The sequence below is a fragment of the Mandrillus leucophaeus genome, unplaced genomic scaffold (genome assembly GCF_000951045.1).
Source record: "Mandrillus leucophaeus isolate KB7577 unplaced genomic scaffold, Mleu.le_1.0 Scaffold158, whole genome shotgun sequence".
NCBI lineage: Eukaryota > Metazoa > Chordata > Mammalia > Primates > Cercopithecidae > Mandrillus > Mandrillus leucophaeus.
In genome coordinates this window covers 1,485,235-1,501,448 of record NW_012101565.1, presented here as the reverse complement: position 1 = coordinate 1,501,448, position 16,214 = coordinate 1,485,235, and the positions used below count along the sequence as shown (strand labels likewise).

The 16,214-nt window shown below is 66.4% G+C and overlaps 1 protein-coding gene across 1 annotated transcript in view; it reads left to right on the top strand.

Moving 5' to 3' along the window:
- The window catches only part of PLEC (plectin), a 38,349-nt gene that overhangs the window by 8,407 nt on the left and 13,728 nt on the right, over positions 1-16,214 (top strand). The window contains exons 2-31 of the mRNA XM_011975740.1: positions 3,743-3,804; positions 4,196-4,285; positions 5,186-5,263; positions 5,355-5,447; positions 6,409-6,575; positions 7,108-7,223; positions 7,304-7,410; positions 7,502-7,621; positions 7,702-7,797; positions 7,990-8,117; positions 8,341-8,434; positions 9,117-9,271; positions 9,357-9,675; positions 9,757-9,834; positions 9,908-10,069; positions 10,234-10,338; positions 10,460-10,555; positions 10,827-10,952; positions 11,778-11,930; positions 12,016-12,170; positions 12,252-12,378; positions 12,485-12,668; positions 12,743-12,900; positions 13,033-13,211; positions 14,033-14,171; positions 14,259-14,615; positions 14,690-14,773; positions 14,941-15,045; positions 15,133-15,231; positions 16,147-16,194. Of these exons, the coding sequence (XP_011831130.1) occupies positions 3,743-3,804; positions 4,196-4,285; positions 5,186-5,263; positions 5,355-5,447; positions 6,409-6,575; positions 7,108-7,223; positions 7,304-7,410; positions 7,502-7,621; positions 7,702-7,797; positions 7,990-8,117; positions 8,341-8,434; positions 9,117-9,271; positions 9,357-9,675; positions 9,757-9,834; positions 9,908-10,069; positions 10,234-10,338; positions 10,460-10,555; positions 10,827-10,952; positions 11,778-11,930; positions 12,016-12,170; positions 12,252-12,378; positions 12,485-12,668; positions 12,743-12,900; positions 13,033-13,211; positions 14,033-14,171; positions 14,259-14,615; positions 14,690-14,773; positions 14,941-15,045; positions 15,133-15,231; positions 16,147-16,194 (3,980 nt within the window). The remainder of the gene's footprint in view (positions 1-3,742; positions 3,805-4,195; positions 4,286-5,185; positions 5,264-5,354; positions 5,448-6,408; positions 6,576-7,107; positions 7,224-7,303; positions 7,411-7,501; positions 7,622-7,701; positions 7,798-7,989; positions 8,118-8,340; positions 8,435-9,116; positions 9,272-9,356; positions 9,676-9,756; positions 9,835-9,907; positions 10,070-10,233; positions 10,339-10,459; positions 10,556-10,826; positions 10,953-11,777; positions 11,931-12,015; positions 12,171-12,251; positions 12,379-12,484; positions 12,669-12,742; positions 12,901-13,032; positions 13,212-14,032; positions 14,172-14,258; positions 14,616-14,689; positions 14,774-14,940; positions 15,046-15,132; positions 15,232-16,146; positions 16,195-16,214) is intronic.

The window sequence follows — 16,214 nt, the reverse complement described above, 5'->3', positions numbered from 1 at the left end:
CTGCGAGCGGGCCCGCAGGGGCTACCTCTACCGGCAGCTGTGCTGCGTAGGTGGGTGCGGTGGCGTGGCCGGTGGCACCGAAGGGGCCACCGTCGCCCTCACCTAGTGGGGCTTGGTCTCTGCTGGGAACCGCCGCCCGGCCTGGGATGGGGGTGGTGCCCTGGCCAGGTGCAGCCTTGCCCCCTGAGCTCCGGAAACACCTGGGGAGGAAGGCGGGGTGATGTTCCCCTGCCCCCATTTGTCTGTCTCTAGAGAAGGGGCTGGAGGGGGCGGGGCTGGCGTACTCCCAGCTGCTTCGCGTCAGCCTGGGCTTTGGCCCGGGTTTCCAGGACACGGGGGAGGGAGGAGGTGCTGAAGGCGGGGCTCCGGGCCTTCTGTGGACTTGCTGCAGTCCTGGGCCAGTGGGATTCCCCTCCCAGTCTTGGGGTTTCCGTCCTAGGACTGTCTCCACTAGCTGCGGGACCTCAGCCATAGCATCCACACCTATAAAACGGGGGGCGATACTCCTCAGAGGGCCATGGCAGTGCCTGTCGTGAGGGACCCTGGGCTGGCGGCCGAGGGTCAGCTGCCCTGGACAGCACAGGTGCCAGGCAGGTGTGCAGAGGCACCTGAGCTGGGGCTGTTCTGGGTACGTCCCAGGTGGGAGAGCCAGCTGAGCCGCAGCTGTAGAGGGTGGGTGTGGCTTGGCTGGGTAGGGCAGTGGGGAGGGGGTGAGGTTGGTTTTAGGGTCAGAATAGGAGGAATGGGGCATCCATGGTAGGGATCAAAGGGGCAGGCTGGGCTGGGAGGGAGGGGAGGTGATGAGGAGGGAAGAGCTCAGAGCAAAGAGGTGCCCAGAGGCAGGAAGTGGGAAAGGGGAACTTGAGCCAGGCTTGGGAGGTGGAGGCCCCTGACTGAGCCCCCAGCACACCCAGCCCCAGCCCTGCCCTGCCCCAGCCCTTCTCCCCACCCTGCCCCTTCCCTTCTCTGAGCCCCTGCCCCATTCCTGTCCCTGGCCCCGCCCAGGGCGGCATCTTTGGAGGCCTGTTAGTGGCAGGGAGAAGGCTGGAACAGGGGCCTGACTAGGGTGGGGCCCACGTGAGTCCTGGACCTTGGCCCCAGCTCCCGGTTTCCAGCTGTCCTGGACTCCCTGTGCCCACCTCCCTGGCTGTTCCGGGATCTCACGCTGTGCCCTTCAGCAGAGTGGCAGCCGTGTTCCCGCAGGCAGGAGCCACCTGGTCACGGCCGGGACCCCAGAGCCCCACGCCCAGCAGGCGCGGTGCTTGGCCTCAGGAGAGCTGCTGGGCCCCGGGCTTCTGAAGAGGCAAACAGTGTTTCCAGAGGCTTTGCACCCGGGGACGGGTGGCAGAGGTGTGAGGTGCGGGGTGCCCTCGGGCACACGACCGGAGGCGCTGACCAGTACGGGGTCAGGTTTTGGTTTGGGGGCTTCTGTGACTCCTGAGGTCCTGGAGGCTGCTGGGCCAGACAGGCAGAGCAAGAGGGTCACCCCGAATCTCACGCCAGGCTCAGAGTCGATGCGTGGAGACCAAGGGGTGTCTTTGTGGGGCGGGGTGTAAGACGTGGCAGAGCCCTGGGGACTGACCGTGCCCCTTGGCGTGGGGTGGGGGCTTCCTCACCTCTGAGGGGTTTGGGCACCCCCCATTGTGAGGGTTCTGGCACCCCCTCACGGCCTCACGGGCAGTAGGAATGGGGTGGGGTGAGCTCTTCCCAGAACCGACGGCTGAGTGCAGCTCCCAGCTGGACCGAGTCTGCCTGATGTACGGCTGGAACATTCTTGTGGTTGGGGCAGCGCATTCTTTCCTATGGTGGTCGGGTGGGCTGGCCAGGCCCAGAAGCTGGCCAGAGGCAGCTCCGCCCCAGACCCCAGGGAGTCAGAGGCCTCAACCAGCGCAGGCCCTTTGCCCTTTGCCCTTTACAGCAGGAGGCTGCTTCCCTTGGGCCCCACCCAGCTGCAAACAGCACCCCCCACCCTGGGGTCGCCCAGGTCCTGCCTCAGGTGTGGCTTCCCCTCCGTGAGTCACAGGCCTGGGCCCCCTCCCCGTCCCTGACTCACTGGCAGGGCCCCTCCTGGGGCTTCCCGATGCTCCATCCCCCCACAAGGCCCAGCCTCCGTGAGTCAGCCCTCAGCTACGAGCCTCCGGCCTAAGGTGTCCTCCTGGGCCAGGGTGGGCTCTGCAGGTGGGCGCTGCTCCAGGATGTGCCAGATGGGCAGCTTGGGAGGGGCTAGGACTGGCATGGGACCCCACTGGCCCCGGAGCAGTAGCCTGGCCTGGGGCAGGGCAGGCACCATGGGGTATGGTGTGCTCCCCACTTCATGCAGGTCTGTGAGGAAGTGTGACTGGGGGGCTGCAAGAGCTGACGGGCAGCAGGCCCCCTCCCCTAGCCAGGTGTCAGCGGCTTCCCGAGTCCTCCCGGCAGGGTGGGTGGGCAGAGGCTGAAGTAGGGCCTGGCCCGGGCCTGGAGGGAGCTTCAAAGAGAGGCGTGGCCTCAGAGCCCCTCCCACTGGGGGAGCCCTTCAGTCTGTTGGGGGGTCCTTCTGGGTGGCCGTGGGGATGGCCTGTGTTCCTTTGTGGTCCTGGCAGCATCTGGTGTGCAGTGAAGTGCCAGCTCCCCCTGTGTCCCCAGGTCCCCTTAGGGGACTGCATTGGGCAGGATGGGTGAGGAAACCCCGGTTTCCTGTTTCTGGCGGGCCGAGGGCGTGTCTGTGGGGGAGGGGGCTCCTTGCTCCTTCCCGCCGGGACACTCCCCTCCCTGGCGGCCTGGGCGGGGTGGGGCCTCGGGGGCGGGCCTGCCTCGCCGGGGAGTACAGCAGGCAGGGAGTGGCCACATCGACTGGGGCTCTGAGCTGAGCTTGTGCCCCTGTGCCGAGTGAGCGTCTCGTGGGGCCACCAGCCTTCAGCTGCCTGTGTGCCACGCGGGGCTGACCAGAGCACTGTGCTGAGGCTGAGCGTCTGGGCGACGAAGGTGTGGGGGCAGCATGTCTCAGCACCAGCTCCGCGTGCCGGAGCCCCAGGGCCTGGGCCGAAAGAGAACCAGCTCGGAGGACAACCTGTACCTGGCTGTGCTCAGGGCCTCTGAGGGCAAGAAAGGTAGCAGGGCTCCCCTTGGGCACCTCCGCCAGGCAGGGCGGGCCCCTGTGGGAGGAAGGCCCACATCCTGTGGCAGGAAGCCTTGGCACCGGGTGGGGGGCTGGTCTTGGAGATGGGGGGTCGGGGGACAGCCATCCCCACCCAACACAGAGTGGGCCAACAGGAGCCCGCAAGGCTGATGGGGGCCTCTGAGCATCAAGTGTCAGGCCTGGACGGGTGAGGAACTCTGCACTCTGGGGAAGGTTTGCTGCTCTGTCAGCAGCACAACAGCTTCCCTTCCAACACCCCAGCGGGCCCTGGCCCTGGCCCTGCCACACCCCTGCTTGGGTCTCAGTCTGTAGGGGGCGGCAGGAGTGCAGGACGGGACATGTGTGCCCTGGGCTCAGGGTGCGGTCCAGGACCCTCCCATTTCCTCGGGGGAAGAGTTGGGTGGGGTGGTGCACCTGGCGGCACCTGGGCCCCTGGCACCTGGGTCTCTGCTGTCCTGGCTGGGCTGTGGGTGAGGGCGCCTGGGTCTCTGTGTGATCTGAGGGAGGCTTTGGGGCTCCCCAGGCGGGACCTGGCCAGCCAGGCTGCCGTGTCTGCATGGTGGTCACCGGAGGGCCCCCGGGGCTTCTCCCAGGCCCCAGGTAAACTGGTCTTGTCTCCCCCAGATGAGCGGGATCGTGTGCAGAAGAAAACCTTCACCAAGTGGGTCAACAAGCACCTCATCAAGGTTGGTGGTGCATGCTCGTGCGTGTCACAGGGGCCGAGGCTGCAGGAGCCGCCGAGGGAGGGTGGCCCCCGCCGCCTACGGCTGTCCCCATGCTGCCTGTGCACTCACCTTTCATCTCTGAAACCTGTTATTTTCTGTCCTTTTTCTTCCCTACGCCTGCTCCTGTCTCTCTCTTCCTCCTCTTCCTTCTGGTTTTTCCTGGTCTCTTCTTGCAGCACTGGAGGGCAGAGGTAGGTGCCTCCACGGGGCAGGGGTGTGTTCTGTGGGCTCCTGGGGGACTCAGCCCCCGCCTCCTTCCCTCTGGTACTGGCACCCACTCGGTGGATCAGCCTCCCAGGGACTGTTGGTGGCTCTGGGGGACTGGCCACCTCAGCTGCTGCTGTCCCCACAGGCCCAGAGGCACATCAGTGACTTGTATGAAGACCTCCGCGATGGCCACAACCTCATCTCCCTGCTGGAGGTCCTCTCGGGGGACAGCCTGGTACGTGTGCCCCTGCCCCTTCCGGGCCCTGCCTGCCCCCACCTGGAGACCTCTGCCTGCCTTCCCTCCTTGGGGCCTCTTCGGCCGCCCACTCTACTGAGAATCCAGCTTAGCCCTTCCTGCCGTCTCCCTGGGGGCAGCCTGGCCTCATCCCTGGCAGTGCCTCCCGCCCAGGCTGCTGGGCATCACAGCCGAGGGCCTGGCCTGGGAGTGGCCGCAACCCTCGGACCTCGGCTGCTCTGGGCCTTGCTGCCCTCCACATCGGGGCCCTGACACAGTAACCTCACGCTCTGCTCTGCTTTGGTTTCTCTGCTGCTTGGACTCTGAACCTTGACCTCTGCCCTTTACCCTTTGCCCTGCTCTGGCTGGGCAGCCGAGGGAGCGGGACGTAAGCAGGAGCTCACGCCTGGTGAGTGGCTGTGCCTGCTGGCCGCAGCGGCACGGGAGCTCCCCAAGACCATGGAGCCCAGCTTTCTGGGGGCTGGCGGCCCATCGGCCGACCCCTGCCTGGCTCTTGGGCGGGCAGGTGGTTGGGTGTCAAGCTGCCTGTCCACCGTGCTGCCCAGAGCTGGCCTGGGACCCACCAGCAGCTGCTGTGGCTGCCGCCGCCGGGCAGGAGGACCCCCCTTAGTGCCACTGCCCTCCACATGAGGCTTCCTGGCTGTTGTCTCCTCCCACCCTTTCCTTCCTTCCCTCAGTCTGGATCGCTGGACTTCCCGAGCCCTGGGCCCCTGGGCCGGTGGCCTCCCTTTCCCTGCGGGGGAGGGTGAACCTGGGATGAGAGGGGCTGCTGCCCCCGGGGAAGACCCTTGGCTTGGTCGCTGCGGTGCTTAGGGGGTGTTGAGGGTGGGGCCTGGGAGCTGCAGCTGCACTGTGGGTGCTGACCGATCCCCCCCACAGCCCCGGGAGAAGGGGAGAATGCGTTTCCACAAGCTGCAGAACGTCCAGATTGCCCTGGACTACCTCCGGCACCGCCAGGTAAGGCTGCCCACCCGGCCCTGGGCCCAGCCAACCCCTCACCAAGCCAGCCCTACCCTGTGGGCCGTGACCGAGAGCCCCTCGCTCACAGGTGAAGCTGGTGAACATCAGGAATGATGACATTGCCGACGGCAACCCCAAGCTGACCCTTGGCCTCATCTGGACAATCATTCTGCACTTCCAGGTAGAACGGCTGCCCCCAGGACCCCACCCACTGCAGGAGTTTGCGGAGTAGCCTGGGCTCCTTGGCTGGCGGGCTGATCCGCTTTCTGGCTGGGTGTGGCCCGGGAGGTGGCTGGCACCATAGGTATGGTGGCGCCTGGGTGCCTTCCTGCCAGCCACAGCCCTGGACTGGATCTGTGGCCTGAGGGTACAGGCCTCTCTCTGAGGCCACCTATCCGTGCCCTCTGGCCCCGGCTGGGCAGGGCCTGGAGCCTCCCTATGGAGGAATGCGGGCCCCGGTGCCTGCCCTGGGGAGGCTTCTGCAGCAGCGCAGGCTGAGTCACCCGCTGCTTGTCCTGGCTGCACAGGAAACCACAAATCTGAGAGCTGAGCAGGCAGAGCCTGGTGCTGGCACGGCAGCTGAGTCACACAGGCTGGCAGGACGACAGGCAGCTAGGGGTGGGTGGGCAGAACCTGGCCTGAGCATGCCACTGAGTGCAAAGCCAGGCTGCCAGAGGCCCCACCTGCCAGCCCGAAACCAGGGATGGAGCTTGAGCCCCAGCCTTTTCCAGGCCTGGGGGTTCTGGGCCAGGTTTAGGGGTGTACTTATGGGCTCCTCTTATGCCCGCTGTCCTTCCACTCTGCTCCATCCCAGCTCCTGGAGGTGCAGGGTGCAGCCTAGCCTCCCCAGTTAGGGGAGTGGGCACCTGCTGTGTGGTGGCAGTGAGGGTTGGGGGTTCTGAGCTGCGTGGTGGTAGATGCCACCGGCTGGAGTGGCTGGACTTGTGGCCCCGAGGCATGGCCAGTCCCAGCAGCTTCCCAACAGGGAAAGGCCCTGGGGCCCAGTGCTGCCCTGGCTAGCTTGGTGGCCCCACACACTCCCCTGGGTGCCGAGCTGCCCCTGCCCCTGTGCATGTGGCTGTGGGCACAGGGCAGGCCTGACAGCTGTGGCTGAGCTGTGGCCTCCTATCCGCTGTGGGCAGATCTCAGACATCCAGGTGAGCGGGCAGTCGGAGGATATGACGGCCAAGGAGAAGCTGCTGCTGTGGTCACAGCGCATGGTGGAAGGGTACCAGGGCCTGCGATGTGACAACTTCACCTCCAGCTGGAGAGACGGCCGCCTCTTCAACGCCATCATCCACCGTCACAAGTACTTGGCCCCGGGGGCAGGGGGCTGGGGGCTGGGGGCACCCCCACAGTGCCTCCGCTAGGCAACTTCAGACACGTCGGGGCAGGGAGGAGGGCAGGAGGAACAGGGATGAGTGCCAGCTGGCCGCCTCAGGGTGGTGGAGTTCAGGGCCCGGCCCTACCCTGGTGCCCTTCAGAAGCACCACCGCTTCCTCGAGGCTGGAGGGCCTGCAGGCTGCTAGTCCTCACAGCCAGGAGCATGTGCCCGCTATGGACGCCTCCGGAGGGGCCTGGTGGGCAGGGTGGCTGCAGGGAGCCTCAGCTGCCTGGCACTCTCCGCTCTGCACAGCCCTCTGTGCTGTGCCCTGGGCTCCTGGGCATGGGGGTGGCAGGGCGCTTTCAGCTCTGCCCGTGTGGCAACGCACCTTTCAGGGTGAGTGTGGGGCGGGGTCCACGGTTGCTGGGATGTGTGAGGAGCAAGCCTGTGCGCCCGCCTGTGTGGTGTGGCCGCTGGTCTTGTCCCACCCACCTGACCAGCCACCTGCTTGTCCCAGGCCCATGCTCATCGACATGAACAAGGTGTACCGGCAGACCAATCTGGAGAACCTGGACCAGGCTTTCTCTGTGGCGGAGCGGGACCTGGGAGTGACACGGCTCCTGGACCCTGAGGGTACGTCTGTGTGGCCCTCCTCCCTGCCCCTTCCCCTGCTGCCTGCCCCAGAGCCCCCGCTGAGCTGCCCTTCCCTGCAGATGTGGACGTCCCTCAGCCCGACGAGAAGTCCATCATCACCTACGTCTCGTCGCTGTATGACGCCATGCCCCGTGTGCCAGACGTGCAGGATGGGGTGAGGGCCAACGTGAGTGGGGGGCCTGGAGGGCAGGGGGCTTGGGCCTGGACGCACCGATGGCCCCTGACAGCCATCCGTGCCTGCCTGTGCCTGCTGGCAGGAGCTGCAGCTGCGCTGGCAGGAGTACCGGGAGCTGGTGCTGCTGCTGCTGCAGTGGATACGACACCACACCGCTGCCTTTGAGGAACGCAGGTTCCCCTCCAGCTTCGAGGAGATTGAGGTGGGCCTGCCGTGTGGGGTGGGGTCCTGGGCCTGCCCTGAGGGCTGGGCATGGCTGCCGACACCCTCATCCCCCGGCAGATCCTGTGGTCTCAGTTCTTGAAGTTTAAAGAGATGGAGCTTCCAGCCAAGGAGGCCGACAAGAACCGGTCCAAGGGCATCTACCAATCCCTGGAGGTGCGTGGGACCACCGGAGGCGTGGGTGGTGTCCTGGACCACCAGTGGTGTCCTAGAGGCTCTTCCAGAGCCCGACCTGGCCCTGCCTTTGGGACCAGGGCTGTCCCGGGTCTGGTGGGCTGGGGTCTGAGGGCCCAGCGCCCCATCCCCTGCCCCCTGCATATAGGGCCTGAGCTTGGCCCCTGTCCACAGGGAGCGGTGCAAGCAGGCCAGCTCAAGGTGCCCCCTGGCTACCACCCGCTGGACGTGGAGAAAGAGTGGGGCAAGCTGCACGTGGCCATCCTGGAGCGGGAGAAGCAGCTCCGCAGCGAGTTTGAGAGGTGGGTGGGGCCCTGTGGTGGCAGGGGAACCACCCGAGGGTGAGTCACTGCCTGGGGAGGAAACCCCCGCCCGCCCGCCCCCGGCGGGGGAACCCGAGCTCCCACTGGCCTTAGGACAGTGGACCACAGGCAGGGAGGCCAGAGCAGGAGGCGAGCTACAGTCTGTGCCCAGGGCTGTGCCGGACCCGGCCAACGCAGCCCCTTCCCCGTGCTTCTGCCGCAGGCTGGAGTGTCTTCAGCGCATCGTGACCAAGCTGCAGATGGAGGCGGGGCTGTGTGAGGAGCAGCTGAACCAGGCCGACACCCTGCTGCAGTCGGTGAGGGGTGTGGGGCAGGCAGCACGGGAGGGAGGCCAGAGGAGCCTGCCCCGCCCTGCAGCCGGAAAGCCAGAGGGGGCTGTCTGCCTGGGCTCCTGGGGCAGGGGCAGGGGCGGGGCATGCGGTGGGGAGTCCAGCCCTGAGCTCCTCCCTCTGCAGCCAACTCTCACAGTGCAGCCAACTCTCACAGCCAACTCTCACAGCCTGCTTTGGGCAGAGTTGGTTTCTGGTCACCGGGCAGAACCCAGGGTGGCTGCCTTGCCCCCATCAGGCCCCCTCCCCTACAGCGGTTTACTGTTAGGGGCGGGGTGAAGGGAGGGGTGAGGGGAGGGGTGAGGGGAGGGCCCAACCCACGCTGCTTGCCCAGGAGGACAGGGCCACACAGCGTTACAGGAGGAGTTACGTGGGGTGGGTAGTGGAGGATGAGGCCCAGGACCCCACGGACGTGGTCATGGGGGTATTGGTTCTTGGACTGGGCAGAATTACTCTGGACTTGGTCCCAATCCCCCAGAAGGCCGGCAGGAAGATGTGTGAGGTGGGCAGGGAGGGAAGGAGAAGGATGGGGACGGGGGCAGGGCCCACTGAGGCTGAGGAAGCGGGTGAGGGTGGCCGTCTTGGCCGGGGCCCCAGTGAGGTCAGAGGGGGATCAGTTGTGCTCCGAGTCACGACAACGACCTTGCAGGATGTCCGGCTGCTGGCCGCAGGCAAAGTGCCGCAGCGGGCAGGGGAGGTGGAACGGGACCTGGACAAAGCGGATAGCATGATCCGGCTGCTGTTCAATGACGTGCAGACCCTCAAGGATGGACGGCACCCGCAGGGCGAGCAGATGTACCGCAGGTGGGCCCCGCCCTGCCCTCCCTGATGCCCAGGTCCACACAGCCCCAGGCCTGCCAACACCTACCTGAGTCCTCTGCTGCCCCAGGGTATACCGTCTGCACGAGCGCCTGGTAGCCATCCGCACCGAGTACAACCTCCGGCTGAAGGCGGGCGTGGCGGCCCCTGCAACCCAGGTGACCCAGGTGACTCTGCAGAGTGTGCAGAGGCGCCCTGAGCTGGAGGACTCCACTCTGCGCTACCTGCAGGACCTGCTGGCGTGGGTAGAGGAGAACCAGCACCGTGTGGATGGCGCTGAGTGGGGTGTGGACCTGCCCAGCGTGGAGGCGCAGCTGGGCAGCCACCGAGGCCTGCACCAGTCCATCGAAGAATTCCGGGCCAAGATTGAGCGGGCACGGAGTGATGAGGTGGGTGGCACTGAGCGATGGGCAGCGGAGGGGGTGGGCCGGGCCCAGCCACTGCAGGCCTCACCATCCCATCTGTTGCAGGGCCAGCTCTCCCCTGCCACCCGGGGTGCCTACCGTGACTGCCTGGGTCGGCTGGACCTGCAGTACGCCAAGCTGCTGGTGAGTGGGGGCAGGGCCAGCTGGGGGAGGTGGGTAGTCCGTGGCCTGCTGACACGCATCCTCCTGCCCACAGAATTCCTCCAAGGCCCGCCTTAGGTCCCTGGAGAGCTTGCACAGCTTTGTGGCAGCCGCCACTAAGGAGCTAATGTGGCTAAATGAAAAGGAGGAGGAGGAAGTGGGCTTCGACTGGAGCGACCGCAACACCAACATGACCGCCAAGAAGGAGAGCTACTCGGTGAGGGGTGGCCCAGCGCCCCTGAACCCCACAGTCCCCTCCCCGCTGTGCCCTGGCTGTCCCCTGTAGTCAGAGACCAGTGGGGGCCCTGGGTCGAGTTTGCTGGGAGCTTGGCAAAGCTGGATGTGGCCGGCCAGCCCTGAGACCCTTCGCCCTGGTGCCAGGCCCTGATGCGGGAGCTGGAGCTGAAGGAGAAGAAGATCAAGGAGCTCCAGAGTGCTGGGGACCGGCTGCTGCGGGAGGACCACCCGGCCCGGCCCACGGTGGAGGTGGGGCTGAGGGAGCCACCCAGGACTCCCTGGGCAGGGGCGGGGCTGCAGAGGGGGCCATGCTGGGCCCCCAGGTGGGGCAGGGCAGGGCAGGGACTGACAAGGACCTGCTGCCCTGTAGTCCTTCCAGGCGGCCCTGCAGACGCAGTGGAGCTGGATGTTGCAGCTGTGCTGCTGCATCGAGGCACACCTGAAGGAGAACGCTGCCTACTTTCAGGTGAGAACTGGAGCTCCCCTCCCCACTGTGGCTCAGTGGCGCCTTGGAGGAGCCCCTAGACCCCCTCAGCAGCTCCAATCAGGAACCCTCCTATCTGTTGCCAGCTGCTACCTGCAGCCTGACCAGGGCCTTAGACAGGGATGCTCCCCAGGCCTCGTGGGGGCTTTGCCACTCCGTCCTCAGTGCCCCCGTCTTGGGCCTGCCCTGGGAGAGCTGTGGGCTAGGGCTCTGGTCCCATGTAGCCCAGCGTGACCCCCTCCCACTGCCCCAGTTCTTCTCAGATGTGCGGGAGGCCGAGGGGCAGTTGCAGAAGCTGCAGGAGGCGCTGCGTAGGAAGTACAGCTGTGATCGCTCCGCCACCGTCACCCGGCTGGAGGACCTGCTGCAGGATGCCCAGGTGAGGGAAGGGGTGTGCAGGGGCGTGTTGGGAGAGGCTGGTCTGGAGTCTGGGCTGCATGGATACCCTGGAGACTGGGGCGGGGGGAGCAACTGGAGGGGCCAGCAGGGGTTGGGAGGCACCATGGGGGGTGTAGAGGTCAGCTGACGGGGGAGTGAGGCAGGGTGTGGGGAGCCAAGAGGCAGCCGGTCTGAGCCGGGCCACCCCCATCTCCACAGCCACAGAGCTAGTAGAAGCCTGAAGTCAGCAGCTATTGCCACCCCTTGTACTGTAGAAGGGGCACCAGCTGTTTGGCCTGAGATCTGGAGTGGGCAGAGTGGAGCTGGGCTTCGTGCTCTCGGGGCAGGAGTGGGATCACCCAGGAGGGTGGGGGCACAGTGGGGAGTGACAGGGAAAAGGGATTGGAGGCTGGAATGGCCTCAGATCGGCAGGGCTGGGCCTGGGGAGAGCCAGAAGCTCCTCCCAGGTACATCCTACAGCCTGGCCTCCGCAGAGGGGTGGGATGGGAGGAGGCAGTGACCTTCTGCAGCCCGCAGGGGAGGGGCAAGGGGCGAGGGCATTGTAGGGGCCAGAGCGTAGCTGCGGACATGGTGGGTGAGCTGGGGTGAGAGGAGGGTGCCCTATCTGGGTTGGGAAGGAGCGAGGGCGCATGGGTCTGCTTGGGGCCAACCCCCAGGGCCCGTCCCAGCTACACGTCCTGCTTTCAAGTGCCGCCAGCCCGGGAGTATCAGGAGGGCCCCACAGGCCTGGTCCAGGGTCTGGGGGTGCCTGGGGCAGGCCTGTGGGTCTCCATGGCCTTGTCTAGATGCTGCCCCTCCCCCACAGGACGAAAAGGAACAGCTGAACGAGTACAAGGGGCACCTCTCGGGCCTGGCCAAGCGGGCCAAGGCCATCGTGCAGCTGAAGCCCCGCCACCCAGCCCACCCCATGCGGAGCCGCCTGCCCCTGCTGGCCGTGTGCGACTATAAGCAGGTGGAGGTGAGGGCAGGCCCAGGCTCCACCGGGGGGCGTGACCAGGCAGGGCACGGTGTGGCCGTGTCCTCACCAACTCCACCCATTCCAGGTAACCGTGCACAAGGGTGACGAGTGCCAGCTGGTGGGCCCTGCGCAGCCGTCCCACTGGAAGGTGCTCAGCAGCTCCGGCAGCGAGGCCGCCGTGCCCTCCGTGTGCTTCCTGGTGCCCCCGCCCAACCAGGAGGCCCAGGAGGCTGTCACCAGGTGGATGGCAGGGGCTCAGCAGGTGGGGGGTGGACGGCGGGTGGGACGCTGGTGATGCTGACTGTAGCCCTGACCTGCCAGGTTGGAGGCCCAGCACCAGGCCCTGGTCACGCTGTGGCACCAGTTGCACGTGGACATGAAGAGCCTTCTGGCCTGGCAGAGCCTTCGCCGTGACGTGCAGCTCATCCGCTCCTGGTCCCTGGCCACGGTACGCCTGCCCCCCGGCCAGGGGCTCTCCGGGTGGGAGGAGGGGAGGGGAATTCTGCAGGGCACAGCCGCCTCGCCCGGCACCTAGCCCCACGTGCTTCCCCCAGTTCCGCACCCTGAAGCCAGAGGAGCAGCGCCAAGCCCTGCACAGCCTGGAGCTGCACTACCAGGCCTTCCTGCGGGACAGCCAGGACGCAGGCGGCTTTGGGCCCGAGGACCGGCTGATGGCCGAGCGCGAGTACGGCTCCTGCAGCCACCACTACCAGCAGCTACTGCAGAGCCTGGAGCAGGGTAGGGCATGGCAGGGCTGGGGTGGTTGGGCTGGTGCGAGGTGGGCAGTGGAGTGACCCGGATGTGTTCCCCAGGTGCACAGGAAGAGTCTCGCTGCCAGCGCTGCATCTCTGAGCTCAAAGACATCCGGCTGCAGCTGGAGGCCTGTGAGACGCGCACCGTGCACCGCCTGCGGCTGCCGCTGGACAAAGAGCCGGCCCGGGAGTGTGCGCAGCGCATCGCTGAGCAGCAGGCAGGGGTTGTCCCCACCCTGTCCAGTCCCATCCCTCTCCCCAGCCCTCTCCCCACCCTCCCTCCTTCGGCCCTCAAGGGGCGCTGTGTGCTGCGCCCGGTGGTAAGTGCATTCCCACTCCTGTCTTTGCAGAAGGCGCAGGCGGAGGTGGAGGGACTGGGTAAAGGGGTCGCCCGGCTCTCCGCCGAGGCCGAGAAGGTCCTGGCCCTGCCAGAGCCATCACCTGCGGCCCCCACGCTGCGCTCGGAGCTGGAGCTGACGCTGGGCAAGCTGGAGCAGGTCCGCAGCCTGTCTGCCATCTACCTGGAGAAGTGAGTGCACCTGGCCACAGGCGAGGCGCTCGGGTGGGCTGGGAGGTGCTGGCCAGGAGGAGGGAGGCCCAGGCTGGGGTGGCGGCCGCAGAGGTGGTGAGAAGAGTTCAGGGCTGCGTGCTCTTCTACAGTGGTGGCCGGGGGACTTCCTGGTGATGAGATTTGGGTGTGGGGAAGAGAGAGTGGAGCTGGGTGGTGGCTGCTGAGTGAGGTGGGGAGGCTATGGATCTACTTTCAGTGGCGTAGTAAGGAATTCTGCACCCTGCCTCCTGTCTGTCCTGTTCCTGGCCTGGACTTAACGGCCTCTGGCATTTACTTCCAATGGGTTACGTCATAGTCTCTTCCTGTGTTGCAAACCACATGTCCGGCCCCATCTACTCTTCACAAAACCAACACAGCGATAGGGCCGCCACTGTCTGCCACAGGGTGCCATTTCCACCCTAGTGTCCCCTTTACCCGGTCTTGGGCTGCAAGGGCTGAGAACTATGCTTTCAGGCCCTGTGGGCACCAGGACACCGCTGTCATCCAGCCAGTGGGCTCTTCCTGTCTCAGGGCCTTGGGGTCTGCCGTTCCTGGCTGGCACACCCCCTCTTCCCTCTTCAGGCTGGGGCCTGAGTGTTCTTGTGTTGCAGAGGCTCCCAGCTTCCTTCTCCCCAAGTCTGTTCTCCCTGAAGCAAGCCTGTGACCACAGGGTCAGCCGACCCCCAGGGTTGGGTCTGGGCTTGGCAGGCAGCACCTTGGGTCGCTGTGGCTCGGGTTCCATCCCCTTGGGCTGTTGCTCGAGCCCCATGTCCTGGCCCTGAGCCGTGCTTTCCCACCAGGCTCAAGACCATCAGCCTGGTGATCCACAGCACGCAGGGAGCCGAGGAGGTGCTCAGGGCCCATGAGGAGCAGCTCAAAGAGGCCCAGGCCGTGCCGGCCACCCTCCCAGAGCTCGAGGCCACCAAGGCCTCTCTGAAGGTACTGTTTCCGGGCTTGGACCTCATAGTGGGGTGGGGGTACAGCGGGCCCAGCTGAAACTGCACAAGCCCCTCCTGTCCCCAACAGAAGCTGCGGTCCCAGGCTGAGGCACAGCAGCCCGTGTTTGACGCCCTGCGGGATGAGCTGCGGGGGGCGCAGGAGGTGGGGGAGCGACTGCAGCAGCGGCACGGGGAGCGGGACGTGGAGGTGGAGCGCTGGCGGGAGCGGGTCGCCCAGCTGCTTGAGCGCTGGCAGGCTGTGTTGGCCCAGACCGATGTGCGGCAGCGTGAGCTCGAGCAACTGGGCCGCCAGCTGCGTTACTACCGCGAGAGCGCAGACCCCCTGGGCGCCTGGCTGCAGGATGCCAGGCAGCGGCAGGAGCAGATTCAGGCCGTGCCTCTGGCCAACAGCCAGGCTGTGCGGGAGCAGCTGCGGCAGGAGAAGGTGGGCCTGGGTCGGTGGGGACGGGGCGGCTGGGCGTGCCCTGCGGCCGCTGCTCTAACCGCACCGTCCCCCAGGCCCTTCTGGAGGAGATCGAGCGCCATGGCGAGAAGGTCGAGGAGTGCCAGAGGTTTGCGAAACAGTACATCAACGCCATCAAGGTAAGGCCCCGCCGCCTGCGCCAGGCCCCAAGTCCGGGACTGTTGCCGGGGCAGCGGGCTTTTCCTGAGCCTGGGCCATGCAAGGGAAAGCCTGTGTGAGGGTTTGGGGGCTGGGCAGGGGTCACCAGAGGGCAGAGCTGGTGGCTGACCACAGTGCATTCCCACAGGACTATGAACTCCAGCTGGTCACATACAAGGCGCAGCTTGAGCCGGTGGCCTCCCCGGCCAAGAAGCCCAAGGTCCAGTCCGGATCAGAGAGTGTCATCCAGGAGGTAGGGCGGGGCTGAGCCTAGCCGACGAGGAGCTGGCGGGCCTCGAGTTGTGGCTCTTGCAGGGCTAACCCTGGCTGTACCCCACAGTATGTGGACCTGCGTACGCGCTACAGTGAGCTGACCACACTCACGAGCCAGTACATCAAGTTCATCAGTGAGACTCTGCGTCGCATGGAGGAGGAGGAGGTAGAGCCCACTGGGCAGAGGCTGGGCGGAGGGGTCTATCTCACCACCTGTTGCGGCCCACGCACAGCCAGAGGAGCTGCCTGAGGCCACTTCTCATGGCCCTCCCCACTCTCCCCGCTGGCGCTGCCAGCACCCTCTGCCCCCAGCTCAGCCTGCCCACCTGTGGCCTGCCCCCTGGCCTGGCGCGGCTACACTGCTCCCCCACAGTGGCTGGCGCCGCCTCTCCTCCCTCGTGAGCGTCCCCTCTGCAGTCCTCTCTGCAGCCTCCTGTGTGCTCTACCTTGGCGTTCTGCGTTGGCCTCTCCGCTCAACCCTTTGCTGCCAGAAGTCGGGGGTGTTGGGTTGTGGGGCTAGGGAGGGGTCTTCCAAGGCACCCACCTGTTGGCTTCTCCTTACTTTCTGCGTGGCCCTGAATCCTCTTCCGAGCTGGCTCGGGTCTGCCCTGCTGTCTCCACGCTGGCCGCCTCGCCTCACCCCGCCCCACCCAGGCTTCCCACCCTGGTTGGGGAGAGGGGTCCAGTGGTGGGAGCCGGGTCCAGTGGTGGGAGCCAGGCCCCTGGTGTCCAGCAGAGCTCAGGCAGGGCTGCGTGCTGGGCGTGGCTCGCAGGTTCCGAGCTCGTGCTTTGCTCTCTCTCTCCCCGTCCGTCTGTCTCCGTCGCCTGTCTGCGGGAAGAGGGGAGGACGCCTGGGCCTCCTTCCCCAGGCTGGTGAGCACAGTGGGGCCGGCTGCGATCGCTGCCCGAGTGCCCTGGGCGGGTGCACGCTGTCTCCTCCGCCGGGCTGGGGCCTCTGTCTTCCCCGACCCCTGCTCCGCGCTGTCTTAGTGAACTGTGCTGGTGCGTGCCCTGTGAGCGCTGGTGCCTGCCCGTGTTCACACTCTCTCTGCTTCTCTTCTTCTCTCTGCTGTGGCCGCAGAGGCTGGCTGAGCAGCAGCGGGCAGAGGAGCGCGAGCGGCTGGCCGAGGTGGAGGCTGCGCTGGAGAA